The 14,315-nt window shown below is 31.4% G+C and overlaps 1 protein-coding gene across 1 annotated transcript; it reads left to right on the top strand.

Moving 5' to 3' along the window:
• Nucleotides 1-9,125: 9,125 nt before the first annotated feature.
• LOC108820893 (probable serine/threonine-protein kinase PBL20) lies at nt 9,126-12,342 on the top strand. Its single transcript, XM_018593919.2, has 4 exons — nt 9,126-11,110; nt 11,193-11,432; nt 11,543-11,665; nt 11,773-12,342. Exons 1-4 carry the CDS (start codon nt 10,697-10,699, stop codon nt 12,184-12,186), a joined length of 1,191 nt encoding a protein of 396 aa, XP_018449421.1. The 5' UTR covers nt 9,126-10,696; the 3' UTR covers nt 12,187-12,342.
• Nucleotides 12,343-14,315: the final 1,973 nt, after the last annotated feature.

The raw sequence follows: 14,315 nt of genomic DNA, 5'->3' as shown, positions 1-14,315 counted from the left end.
ACTAGAATGGGACCTAGAAGGTGTTACAAAATAGAACAGAAATCCAAAAAACCCGAACCGAACCCGAATGGGTACCCGAACGGCCATGCCTAAAAATGACCAAAGGAAGTTTGAGCAATTATTATTGCTTCTAAAAAAAAAAAATTATTGCTTCTGTTTAATGGTTCCTTCTTATTGTTGACTTTTAGACTTTTCTTTCTTGTTTGTTTTTTGTTTGATATTTCCAACGTATACAATAAGTATAATAAGGACAATTATATTTTACTGACCATGATAAAGATAAAATGAGGATTTTTCTCTTAAAATTATTGATTCGGTTCCTAAAGTACTTAACTACTTATTATGAAGTACAAGATAAATACATTTTATTTCGATTATTAATTTGTATTTGTAAATATAAATATTTAGCTCTCTTTTTTTTCTCCTTTCAAAAAAGTACAGCAGCTGTATATGTGTCTGCGAATTTTTTTTTTTTTGAAATCGATGCAAATGTGTTTTTGCTCGAATATGTGAAATTACATGGAATATACCATATATACTCAATTTCGTAAAAATGTAATTTAATATGAAAAACTAGTTTCTTTTTTACTTTTTCATTAAATATTTAAAACTTCTACTTAGAGTTTGATTACATGTGTATCATCTGATTTTACATACGGACTTCGTGGGTTCTGAGTGTAAGTTATATCAAAATAACAAGGTAATAAATAAAATAAAAATTTAAAAACTAAAAAATAAAGAGTAAACTTAATAATTTTCATTTTGTTAAAGAATGAAGAGATAAGTTTTCGTATTGCTTTCCTTTTAAAAAAGTTCGGGCAAAAAAAAAAGTTTCCGTATTGCGTAGTCCTATTCTTATTCATGTGTATGGTGGCACATACGTAGAAACAAATATTTTCCAAACAACAACAGAAGACCAAACTCATTGATAAATATATTTCCCTCGTAAAAAAAAACAAAGCGAAAGAAGAAGAAAGAAATGGCATGTAAAGTCACCGTCCATCATGGACACAACTCCTCTCTCCACCATTTGATCTAGATAAAGAAATTCAAACATGGGTCCCACTTTCTATTTTGCTTTGCTTTGGTGCTTGTGAATGTGATTAGGGAACTAAGAGCATCTCTATTTCCACCCATAGTCTACTTCATTTATAGAGTAAATGGAGTTAAAAATAAAGTAATGAATAAAAAATAAAACTATTATTCGAGTAATGTTTTATTTTCTGTTTACTACTCCATTTTCCATTCAATTTACTCTATATATGAAGTAAAATATGAAGTGAGATGAAGATGTCCTAATGCGGGAAGAACACTCTATGTCATACGTGTTTTCGTTAACTTTTTATGATATGGCATGTATTGAATCTCAGATTTCTTTTTTTTTTTGTTTTTCCCCTAATTTCATATTTACTTGTATACCAATAAAATAATCACAAATCAGCCCAAAATAATAATAAGATGGTGTTATTCAATCATGTACTTTAATAGAATTTAAATCTAAACATAATCTATTTTTATTCAAATGGTGATTTTAAATTCTGTTTTTAAATTCAATGTTGTTCAATGTGATTTAAATTTAGTTTTTTAAAATCTAGTGTTATTCAATTTTCAAACATTTTAAAATTCTTTGTGTTTTGAATTGATTTTAAATTATTTCCTATGGATGCTTATGAAACAAATGAATGAATTCAAAATTCAATACATACTGCAAATTTTTTAGAATTTATCAATTTAAACTATCTTAAATTCTCAAATCTTGATGGATTACAAAATATTAATAATTGATTTAAAATTACTCATTGAATAAGAATGACGAAGTTGCCGAACGGATTGGATGAGAATAATAACTGGGTCGGAATTTCTGTTTTAATAGGTTGGATAAAATTAGTTTTCATTAAAAAAAATGATGAAGTTACAGAAATCTCTTATATATTAAAGGAGAAGCATTTTGCAAAATATATTCACACATATGGACACAAAAATATTTATGTGTCAGTCTCACATTCATTTAGAAATTAATGTATTCACACACTAAATTTTTAATTCTATCACAGATAATTTAATGTGTTCACAAACTAATTTTTTTAATTGATTTTTTTTAGTTTTCGTATTAGTGAATTCAAGTTCTCTCTACACAATTACTAAATAATATCATTGTTAAAAAAAATAAACTACAAAATCACTAAGATTCACATCAACTAAAATGTTAGAATGAAATGTTTTTAAAAATTGAAATTTTCGTATTTTGCCGAACTTGGCCATAGTTGAGGTTTATGCAAACAAAAGAAACAAAAAATTATGATTAATTATGATTAATTATGAATTAAAAAAAATTAGGTGAAAAACACCATACAAATTTAGATCTTAGTTTAGCAAAATATTGTTTTTCTTTACAGAATTTTCATATCAAACCAAAAATTAGAAACATAATCATATTGTAGAAAAAATCAAAAATCAGAAAAGCTTTAAAATAGAAAATTTGCGAAATCGATTGAAAAACATAATTCATGTATCGAGCGAAGAGATCACATTATTTCCGAGGCAAATCTAACTCATTTCACTCGATTATATTGTGTTTTTATTATATTTACCAAATATTTTAATAAAAGTACATGTTATTGGTTATAGAATACACCTTACCCAACACAATTGACACCACGCACAACTAGTTATTGGTATTTTTAAAGTGTGGTCCAATAATTATTTATGTAAAATAAGTCCAACATATTAGTTTTACATTTATTTATTTTTCTTTATATTAATAGAAAAATAAGTCTGCATAAAATATTTGGATCCGAAGAGCCGAACCAAACTTGATTTGGAAGTAATACTAAACACAAATTAAAACATATAAATTACTCAAATGGATCTAAAGTTTAATATACACATAACCAGATCCGACTCTAATCCAAACTAAAATATTTTGGATACCGAAAATATCTAAAACATAATTATATACTTAAATATATTAGTTCTTTTAAATTTTATATCTATTAGATATTAATTTATATGAAAATACCTAAAATAATAAAATATGTTTAAAATACTGAAAATATAATATTTTCTCCATTTAAATATTTAAATTAAACTATTTTTATGTAAATTTAAGTATTTAGTCTCATATTATTTAAATTTTTATATTTTATATTATTATTTTTGGATTTTGAGGATTAAGTATATTTTAATTTTTTTAGAAAATACATAATTAAAAAAGTACTTAAACTCAAACATGAACTAAACATGCAATGCTTCGAACCAAATCTAAACCACATTTAAATCAAAAATTATAAATATCCGAATCATATTTAAAATTTTAACTCTAAAAATAAAAATCTGAAATCCGAATATATCAACTAAATCCGAACAGATATTTGAATGCTCTTTGAAAAGTTATACAACATTTTCTTATTACAACTTAAAATAAATAATATAATTAGTTATTTTATTCTGAGTACGGCGTGGATTATTACCTAGTTGAAGATTATTTACAAATCAGATTTTAGAAAGGAAAAGAAAAAATAACAGAATCGTGTTGATTACTGTAATGCAAGAAATAATAATGAGAATGATGATCTTTTATAGGACTCAAAGATTAGTTACGAATATTAAAACAAAACATGTGTAAGAGAACCAACAAAAGGTGAAAGACAAAAAGGTCATGCCTCAGTCGTGCTTTCAAGTTTCAACCCCCAATTTCATTTTCGTTTTGTGTATAATACTTTAATAATAGGTTGCATCTTACAACATTCTTATTCGAAAAGTTGACCAAAATATATAATCTATATAGTTATTATAATGTAATTAATTGTACATTTAAATTTTAAATAAAAATAAATTTAGACCACTAACCAAATATTAATAATTTCAGTTCTAAGATTTTCTAAAATTTTCTCAAATTAGACCAACACTTATTCTTCTCCTTTTTCTCAATTATTTTCTTTTTTTTTTTCCTTTTCACTTTTCATTTTTATACTAATAAGATATTTAGTAAAATACGCACCGCTAATAATGTTCTTAAATTTTAAGCATTTTCTCTACAGTCAAATGCGTATCGAATTTCTAATCCTCACACAAAACTAAAAAACGTAGGTTGGCTAAAATTTCCACATTAGCACCATTTTCAAGCCATCTACCAAGAACATAGAATTTGATTACACCGAGTGCGAGCACCCATAAGATAGAAAATATAGAAGATCAAACAACACCTAGTAACATTTTCTTGAACATCTTTCTCAAAAAAAAACATTTTCTTGAACATATGTTAGTAAATAATCACACACTTCTCAAACTTTTACTACTAACTAGACACTAAAGAGAACTAGACAAATTCATTTTACAATATGAAGCTTGAAGTACTTAGTCAAAATATATGAGGTTTTAACTATTTACCATAGTGTAGAGACTAATAAAAAGCAAAAAAAAAAGCAGTGGAAGGAGAGCCACTATGCGCTCTGTGTATTTGTTTTAGTGGTTTCAGATTCTTCTTTTCTTCTTATTTTTCTCTTTCTTATGTCCTAAGTTCTTCAACTACGCATACAAAGTTGGAAAATTTGATGTGTTTATTAAAGCTATTAAAGGTAATTAAACCCAGCATGGCACAAGTGTTAGGGACAAATACTCTTCAAACAAAACAAGAAGTATAAGTGATGAATAAAACCCAAATAATTGTTCGTATAGAGGAGTGAAACGCAATCAGAACATGCATCCGACCAATCCAAAACTAGTGAGAATTTTACGAATATTCTACAGGAAGATAAGGTCCAAAGGTAGACTCAAGAATAGCACAATCGCCTCATAAACACCAGTTTCATATAAACTGAAGAAATAAAATACAAGTTTCTCCGTAGACATTTTAGTAAATATTCTTTTTTTTTACCAAAAAAAATATTCTTTTTTTTAATGAAAGTTAAACTTATTCAAGACAAAAAAACACTTTTGTACAATAGATGTCTTTGTTTGAAAGGATTAAAATTGTAAAACTACTTTAGAAAGAAACTTTCATCTAGTAGCAAACCACACTCCCATTTTAGTAAATATTCTTTTTCATTACACGCGAATCAAAATCATCAATGCAAAATTTTCCACAACGAACGTAGAATCAAGAACAGCGAGAACATAAAGACAATCACTGTAAAACAGAGAGAAGAAGAAGCTTTCTAAACTTTCAATCTTTATTTTCTTAACGTTCATTACAATCATTGAGATGCATATATAGCACTCTTACAACCTTATTCTTTCAGTCAAACGTCAGCACATGACAGCCTGTGAACCTAGACAGCTAAACCTATTCTTTAAAGCTGGCGCAACCGTCGTACGGGGCACACACTTGCGTGACTTCACTAGCCGTTGAGCTTTGTCTTCTTCCTTAGCTTGAAACAGGGCTTTAGTCTGAACTGAGCTCGTGTGGGCCTCGACTGCAGGCCCATCAGACTGATTCTCAGATCCACTGTTATTACACCCCCTCAAACTCTGTGTCGGAGGCAGAGAGACACTGAGTTTGCCGCGCAACCTGAAGTATGGTTCTTGACCCAACGACTTGGTGAAAACATCGGCTAGCTGAAGATAGGCTGGAATGTGCTTAACCTTAAGCTTCTTCATAGCAACTCTCTCACGAACATAGTGAAAGTCAATCTCAAAATGCTTCATTCTCTTGTGGAACATGGGATTCGCAGTAAGACAGACAGCTGATAAGTTGGAACCTGGCTCTGATACCATAAAGACAATCACTGTAAAACAGAGAGAAGAAGAAGCTTTCTAAACTTTCAATCTTTATTTCCTTAACGTTCATTACAATCATTGAGATGCATATATAGCACTTTTACAATCTTATCCTTTCAGTCAAACGTCAGCACATGACAGCCTGTGAACCTAGACAGCTAAACCTATTCTTTAGAGCTGGCGCAACCGTTGTACGGGGCACACACTTGCGTGACTTCACTAGCCGTTGAGCTTTGTCTTCTTCCTTAGCTTGAAACAGGGCTTTAGTCTGAACTGAGCTCGTGTGGGCCTCGACTGCAGGCCCATCAGACTATTCTCAGACCCACTGTTATTAGAACAGTCGCCTCAAATCAAATACAAGTTTCATCGTGGAAATTTTTGTAATCATCCCCACTATGTCTCTCACTGTATTTCTCTAAACTTAAGTGTCAGTGTCTTGTCGACTTCAGCACACCAAATGATCATATGATCACTTGCCTGCAAAAGAAAAAAAAAAGTAAGACTTCAATTTGAAGCAAAAGGTTTCTTTTTACTTACTGCGAGAGAACCACATATGATGCGGATTTTGATTATATGAAGTACTAATGCAAGTAAATATTTGAGCTTACCCCAAAGTTGCGTAACTTCATTGCTATTTGAGTAACGGCTTTCTCTCTGCAAGATTCGCAAGACCCATCCCTGAAGTCTCCTAAATTGCAGACAACACTTGAGCTCTCTTTCTTGCAGATGGAATCAGATAACTAGCTCCATTCGTAGTGCTTAAGTAAGCTACGTATTATAAGACAAAACAGTGAATTTTCAGGAACAGTTTCCAGTACTACTAGTAGTACTCAAACATGGTTAAGAATTGACACTTTCATTTTGGTTGAGAATTGCTGCTTCTCACTTGATATCATCGTTTTCATTCACAGCGTCACATAGTTGTTATTAGATGTAACATCCTTTGATTTAGAGTCACTGGTGCTGAAAAGTTCACTATCCCCTCGAGCTCCATATAACTTTATCCAATAACAGAAACAGATTAATAGAAAACTCATCTATATATAATTCTATTAAAAGCAAAAGATTTGAAGAAAGAAACCATTAACTTGAATCAAGATATCTCTGGACTATTAGAACCAGGGACACCTCTCCATTACTGTAAGGTAAGGACAATATGGTTATCGAATTTATTTAGTCTTCCGTAGGTTATGTGTGTTGCAACGCAACCCTAATCCCTATATATACCAGTTTTCATCCGGGCGTTATCCAATCGCGGTTTGGGATAATGCCACCGGTTACGTCGGGCTCGAGAGCTTTGTTTGCCTTAATTTCACGTCGAAGCGCAATCAGGACTCCAGATTACTCGTGACGGGAGAAGTTACACATCTAATCGAGAGATATTGCTCTTCTTATGGGTTGATGTCTAGAAGAGTCTCTTTCAGGGCTGGGAGCGTACTTCAGAGACGGCATTTTCTCGGTTGCGGAGATGGAGAAGAAGGTGGTGGTTGTGGTTTCTCAGTTATCCAAGATCTACCAAGAGCGACGTGTCTTGGGGTAACTTTCATCCCAAAGTTAGGGTCTTTATACTTGATTCTATTCAATCCTCTCTACAAGATATCTACAAGATAAAATGATCATGTCTTTTCTGTGTTACTATAAGAAGGTGTTCATTATAGTAAACCATGGAAGTAGTTTGAAAGAATGTCTTTTTTGTTTTTTTTTTGTTTTTTGAAGGTGGCCTCGATGTTCTTAAAGGAGGTAGCAACAAGACTCATGGGGGGCATCTAGTGACTGATGCCGATTAATGTATGGTCCAGACGCATATATATGAGCAATGAGAATGTGAGACACCATTTATATAATAGAAGTATCAACATGAGGTTAGTTTACATCTTGTTTGGTAGAGAGCGATTAAGCTATAGCTTGTTCATTTTCTTTTCATAGATGAATGCTTTTGCTTAAGAAGATCAAACACATCAGATGTTTGTTTAATGTAAAAGCTGGAAATAAATACCACCCATATTTCTCTTCTTTTAGGAGTCTCTTTTCTCTTCATTCAAACAACAGTATTTTTTAAGTGTAGATAGTGATGGTGACGCCACACATGCTGACATATGTGATGAGATAGCTTGTTGGATTAAGCTTTTAAAAGCCAAAAAGAAAAATAGTGGGGAACTCAATTAGCAGCAGAAGTCTTAGCAGCAAAAAAAAAAAATACTGTTGTAAATCCATGTATAGGATTTTCACGTTTATTAAGAAAATACATTAAAATTTAGTTTTAATGTATAATTTTTTGTAGATTTATATTTTCTACATTTTTAAACCAGTAAAATTTCAAGAAATACAATTAATATTTTTGAAATACATAATTTTTCATTATTAATTAATAAAAAATACATTGAAAATATAGAAAATACATCTTTTGAAATAAATATTTTTTCCTGAAACATGTATCTTCTTAAAACAAAAGGAGTATAGTCTTGAATATGCTCAAGTCCAGTCAAAATCTTGTCAAAAGTGCATTAACGATTGAATTCAAATAAATATGTTTTCTTAGTCCGGTGTTTAGTCTTTGACTCTTTGCCTTGAACCAAATGTCATATTCGATTTTATGGATGTACTCCTCTGTATGTGGTTTAAATACATCGTAGGTTACTAAAAAAAATAAAAAATCATACTTCGTCCAATTAATACTACCCATTTCATTCTAAATTTTTTTTTTTAATCTAAAAGAAGTGTTTTGGTTTTGAAAACTGGACGACCGGTCAAACCGGTCTATTTAATTCTATTTTTTTTTAAAATATGAAAAATATATTTTTGACTTTCATATAATATTCTTATTTTGTCATATTCAAAAATTTAAGATTTTTTAGTTGTAAAAATAAATATGGTAATTTTAAATTGTAAATTATTTGGTTTTATCAATTTCAATTTACATACTATTCACTTATTTACTATATACTCCCTCCATTTCTATATAAGTGTCACTTTGATATTTTTCACACATATTAAAAAATGACGGAAATATATGTAAGTTGTTATTAATTACATATTTCTGACAAATAGTATTTTAATAAATAAAATTATTTATAAAATCAATTCAGTTTCCAATTATTTTTCAGCTGGAAATAAATATAATTTGTATTGGAATTATAAATTGACACTTTTATGTAACAAAAAAAATGTTAGAATAACATTTATTATGAAACAGAGGAAGTATATAGTTAGATTTATGTTTACTGTTTATTTTCTAGATAATAAAAAAATGAAGAACAAATTATATGTAAAAGTAAAGGCCATATATTATAAATACATATATAATTTTTTTTTGAGCAACATATATATAATTAAGAAAAAATAGAATACTAAAAGAAATGTATTCTCAATGCAATATTCTCAATGCAATTTATATCTATTTTCTAATTTTAGAAAAATAGAAATTTTGGTTCAATAAATAGCTACATCGAATTGGTATCGTGTCCTGTTTTTCAAAACATTGTCTAAAAGAAATGTATTCTCAATGCAATATTCTAAATTAAGTTTATATATCTATTAGTTTAACCTAATGAGGAAAGAATGTAATAGAGATTTCCTTCTTTCTCACTTTTGTCAGTATATAGAGTTATTACTTGAAAATATAAACGATATGTTTGTATTAGTGAAATGTACATTTTCTTAAGCTATGTAAAACAATTAGGTGATGGAGAATAGTTTGTTTATTATAGAATCAATTCCAAAGATATCTTATGGTTTAGAATCTTACTAATATGTCCTCCTTGCAAATATGAGAAACTATTGTATATATCTTATGGTTTAGAATCTTATTAATATTTATAATTGCTATTTTTAATTAGTTTTATGGGTTTTAAGAACCCCTCTACATGTCAAAGAATGAGGGTGCTTTAAATAAGAAACGAAAGTGGACATGCGTTTTTCTTTTATAAAAAGTTTCTTCATGATTTACCCAAATGATCAAAAAATCACATGGTTTTAAAGTCAAACTTTGTTGGAATTTCTCCTACTTTTCCAATTTAAATCTGTTATACGAACTAAGGAGTGGTGTGTTAATGTTATTGAGGTCTCTTAGTATAGATAATAAATTTAATATAAAACTCTAGCATTATAACATATACTGTGTACCTAAAAAATTCGAAGTTACAAAGTCCAAAAATGAGTAAAATTTGAGTTTGCAACTATGGTCTTAATAAATGCTCTATGAGTCTATGACCCAATCCAATAAATACTTGATAGCATTGACTTGACTATTATCACACGCTTCTATATAGTTTCATGAACTTGTTAAACCTATAATACCTTTCTAATTTTTTAATTGGGATATGATAATTAATATTTACATTCCCTAAACAACGTTTCATACAAAATAATAAAGGAAGCGAACTACATTTTAATGTATAAACGCAATAAGTATTTTTTTTAGTAAAACAATGAAGAAACATATGCAAAGAAAAGTATGAATTTGGTTTGGTCTCTGTCTAAGCGTCTAGAAATATAATTTGTTTCGGTCTCACCTTAAGTCAACTATGATATAACTCTGGTCCTCTCTGTTTGCTATTTATCTCTTTTACTTTTCTACGTAGCGGATTTATTGACTTATTTATTTCGCTCTTTCATTTTCTCGTAAATAAAAGAACTCTGTAATCTTCATATAGCAGAAATTTGCATTTTCTGTCCATCTACTTGTGTTACCATAGATAGAAAAGTTTCAGTCTGTTACTTAACTCTTTTCTTCCCCTCGTTTTCACATTTCTTTCTCCTCTCTTGTGTTCATACACATCTACTCTTCCAAACCCCATTTTAGGGTTTCCTCATATAAGTAATCTCACTATTTCATTCATAGCATCTGACTTTTCTCGTCTCCCCCTTGAGTTTTCTTACAAGTTACAAAGTACCTTGCTTTGCTTTGTATTTGTATATAAGAGGTTTACTTAGGTTTACACAATAAATATACACCCAAATCCAGAATAAAAAGGAGAACATGAATTGTCTGTTCATGTTCAAGTCGAAGAAACCTAAATCAAGAAGACATCTCAAGAAAGAGAGCAAGGACATAAGAGGAAGACACTTATTACAAAAGTCAGCTCCAGAATTATCGACCACAGGAAAGAACCAGACGACGTCTACTTCGTTCAATCTCCCAACACCGAGATCTCTGCCGTCTCCAACAAGTGTAAGAGACTTGTACACAGAAAGAGAGCAAAATCAAAACCTGAGGGTTTTCTCTTACATGGAACTCAGTGAAGCCACGTGTGGGTTTGACAGAAAGCTTCAGATAGGGGAAGGTGGGTTTGGTAATGTTTATAAGGCTACCATTAACAACCTCGCTGGAGGAGATTCTGATTCTGTTCCACTTACCGTCGCCGTTAAGAGACTCAAAAAACAAAGTCAACAGGTAACAACTTCATTTATACAAAAAAAAAAAGATAAAAGAGTTCGATCTTTGATTAGTATTGATCCTCTGTTTGTAATGAAAGGGGCACAAGCAATGGCTTGCCGAGGTTCAGTTATTAGGCGTTGTTAATCACCCAAACGTAGTGAAGCTCTTAGGATATTGCTCAGAGGACACAGAGAGGCTTTTGGTTTATGAGTTGATGTCTAATCTAAGCTTAGAGGATCATCTCTTCACTCGAAGAACCCTAACTTTGCCTTGGAAACAAAGGCTTGAGATCATGCTCGGTGCAGCTCAAGGATTGGCTTATTTGCATGAAATCCAGGTGATTTTAAATTAACAAAAAAAAAGTGGTTTAAAACAGACCCTTTTGATTTTTTTATTTATATAAAATGTGAAATTAGGTATTTAATTAGATACATGTTTTTATGGCAGGTAATATACAGAGACTTCAAATCATCAAACGTGCTTTTGGATGATGATTTTAATCAAAAATTATCGGATTTTGGTCTGGCTAGAGAAGGTCCCGAAGGAGACAATACTCATGTTACAACCGCAGTAAGTAACATTTCTCATATCTAGCTTACAAATTCGATATATTATTAGTTTCTTCCTCAACAAGTAACAACTTCATCTTCTTCATTTTCTCATGATTCTTTCAAAAGAGAGTAGGAACCGAGGGCTATGCAGCTCCTGAGTACGTAGAAACCGGCCATCTCAGGAAACAAAGCGATATATATAGCTTTGGAGTTGTTCTGTACGAGATCATAACTGGTCGCCGCACAGTCGAGCGAATGAAACCTTCGGCAGAAAAAAAACTTCTAGAATGGGTCAAACTATATCCTGTTAATAGCAAAAGCTTTATGATGATCGTTGACTCGAAGCTACAAAGCAAGTATCCAGTTGCTATGGTCAGGAGAGTAGCTAAACTGGCTGATCATTGTCTGAAGAAGAACGATACAGAGAGGCCCACCATGGCCTTTGTCGTTGAAAGTCTCAGTAAGATCATTGAAGAATCAAATACCGGAGATATGATGAGTTCTGTTGGAGAATCTACCAGAGGGGTTACGAGAGCCTAGTGGATTGTCTTTCTTTAGAGTAGTGGAGAATAATTATGGTTTCTTTGCCTTATTTTCAAAACAAAATGATGTTTTTAATGTGCATAAATATGAAGTGTGAGAGTCAGAGAAGTCAAAGTAGTAATGCTAAGCCCACAAACAATAGAGTTCCATTAATTTTTACTCTTAAATTATTTTTCATTCTATACTAGAGTGAAAAATGAATTTAAAATATAGATTTTTTTTTCAAAATCTGCATGATATCATTTTTAAAAATATCTCAAAAACAATTGTATTGAAGTTGCTGCAATATGCAAGTTTTCTGGATTTTTGCATACTTTCAAATGATTTTGGAGCAACTTACAAAACATTTTATGGGTTGAGTTTAACTCAGATTAATGAGCTTTCACTTTCTGGGGCTTCCTTGCAGTAACACCATTCCATATACAACTTAATAACCATATTTTTATCTCTGGTTTGCCTTGAGCACGACTCTAGAAACCCTTCCATGAAACTGTAAAACTCAAGTTTATAAGTGCAGAAACAAGGACTTTCTCTTAAATTTGCAGATCATATTCAGGATGGAGTTTGCCTTGTAATGATAAAACTTCAACTGATATGGATTATATGCATTGTTATTTTTCCATAAATAACTTGATCATCATCTTTTTTTTCATTGGTATAGACGAAATCCTTTTTCTAAAGTTGCATACACGCAACTGATTTTTTGCTGGATTTATATTTCAGGTTTTACAGAAGATTGCTTGTCCAGGAAGTAATAATGATTATGGATTCGTTTCAATTGTGTTAATACCAACTACATTTCCTATGGTTTTCCTGACATGTACTCTATTAATATACACCTACAGTATGATCTATGTGGCTTTATAAATACCAAAACAGCTCCTGTCAAAACCCATCCAGAAACTGTCTTCTTCTTCTCTTCTCCACCTCTGTTTTCTTCTCGCCTCTTCTCTGATATGCTTTGACAGAGAGATCTCATATGCCCCAGAGCTTATTTTCCTTACTGGCCGGAGTTCTCCTTTACCGGGAAAGGGACCTCGCTTCTATATCCTTTGTCAGTGAGTTACAGATATGTCCTGGACAATGACCAACGTGTTTCTTCATAGGCTGAACCATCGATCAATTAAAGAGTTTGCAGTAAATTGAAGGGGTGCTTAAATTTTTTAAAGAGTTTGCAGTAATATCGGGGCAGAAGATAAGTTTCGAGAAGTCTACTGTGTATATTGCTGGAACCACACAGAATCAAGAAGAGGATATGTTCTGAATTTCTCTGGTCGGAGCCAGACTTGAAAACAAGTAAAGCAAAAGTGAGTTGGAAGGATGTTTGTTTACCAAAGCAAGAGAAGGGGTGTCTAGGAGTGCGACCGTTTAAGGAAACAAACACAGTCCTGTGTCTGAAACTGATATGGAGAATCGAATCTGCAAAGGACTCTCTTTGGGTTAAATGGATCCACTGTTATCTGATTAGAAAGGGTTCAAGTCAATGGTAACACAAGCACTAGTTCTTGGATTTGGAGGAAGCTGTTAAATCTGATCTGAGAGATCTTGCAAAGACAATTTTTTAAAAAATGGAAGTTCATAATGGGAAAGATACATCTTTTGGCATGATAGCTGGTCGCGCCTTGGATGTCTCAAGGAAGTGTTGGGTGATAGAGACCTTATTGATTTAGGTATATATATATCCTGAAATGACTCTGTTTCAGATGTTTTACACAGTCACAGAAGGAGAAGACATAGAGTAACCGTTCTTAATGAGATTGAGGATGTGATAGAAGCGCTCAGGCCAAGTAATAGGAATATGGTTTTCTCAATCAAAGTACTCCTTCTTGCTCTGGGTTGCCTTACGAAATCTACTGCAAACTTGTGATAGGATGCAAATGTGGAACAGTGCAGTTAATCAGACGTGTGTGCTATGTAAAGAAGCTGATGAGACTCGTCACTAAACTGATCTTGAAGGCTCTTGCAGGGGAATTTCTCTACTGATTGGAATGAACTCATTGAGTTGATCTCTAACCCAACACTTAACCCCACAAAGACTTTTCTCTTCCGCTACACCTTTCAAGCAATGATGAGATGATAATATGAGTTATTAGTTATTAATATAGTTCAAAAGATTATAAATGTGT

This window comes from Raphanus sativus, chromosome 8, assembly GCF_000801105.2.
Source record: "Raphanus sativus cultivar WK10039 chromosome 8, ASM80110v3, whole genome shotgun sequence".
Taxonomy (NCBI): Eukaryota; Viridiplantae; Streptophyta; class Magnoliopsida; order Brassicales; family Brassicaceae; genus Raphanus; species Raphanus sativus.
The sequence above is the reverse complement of the archived record's forward strand: the minus strand, read 5'-3'. Positions and strand labels throughout refer to the sequence as shown.

Bases quoted from the DNA above. Each gene is read 5' to 3' on its own strand.
- LOC108820893 (XM_018593919.2), top strand. From the start codon at position 10,697: ATGAATTGTCTGTTCATGTTCAAGTCGAAGAAACCTAAATCAAGAAGA. The intron at 11,433-11,542 runs GTGATTTTAAAT...TTTTTATGGCAG, and splicing joins CTTATTTGCATGAAATCCAG to GTAATATACAGAGACTTCAA. The intron at 11,666-11,772 runs GTAAGTAACATT...TTCTTTCAAAAG, and splicing joins ATACTCATGTTACAACCGCA to AGAGTAGGAACCGAGGGCTA.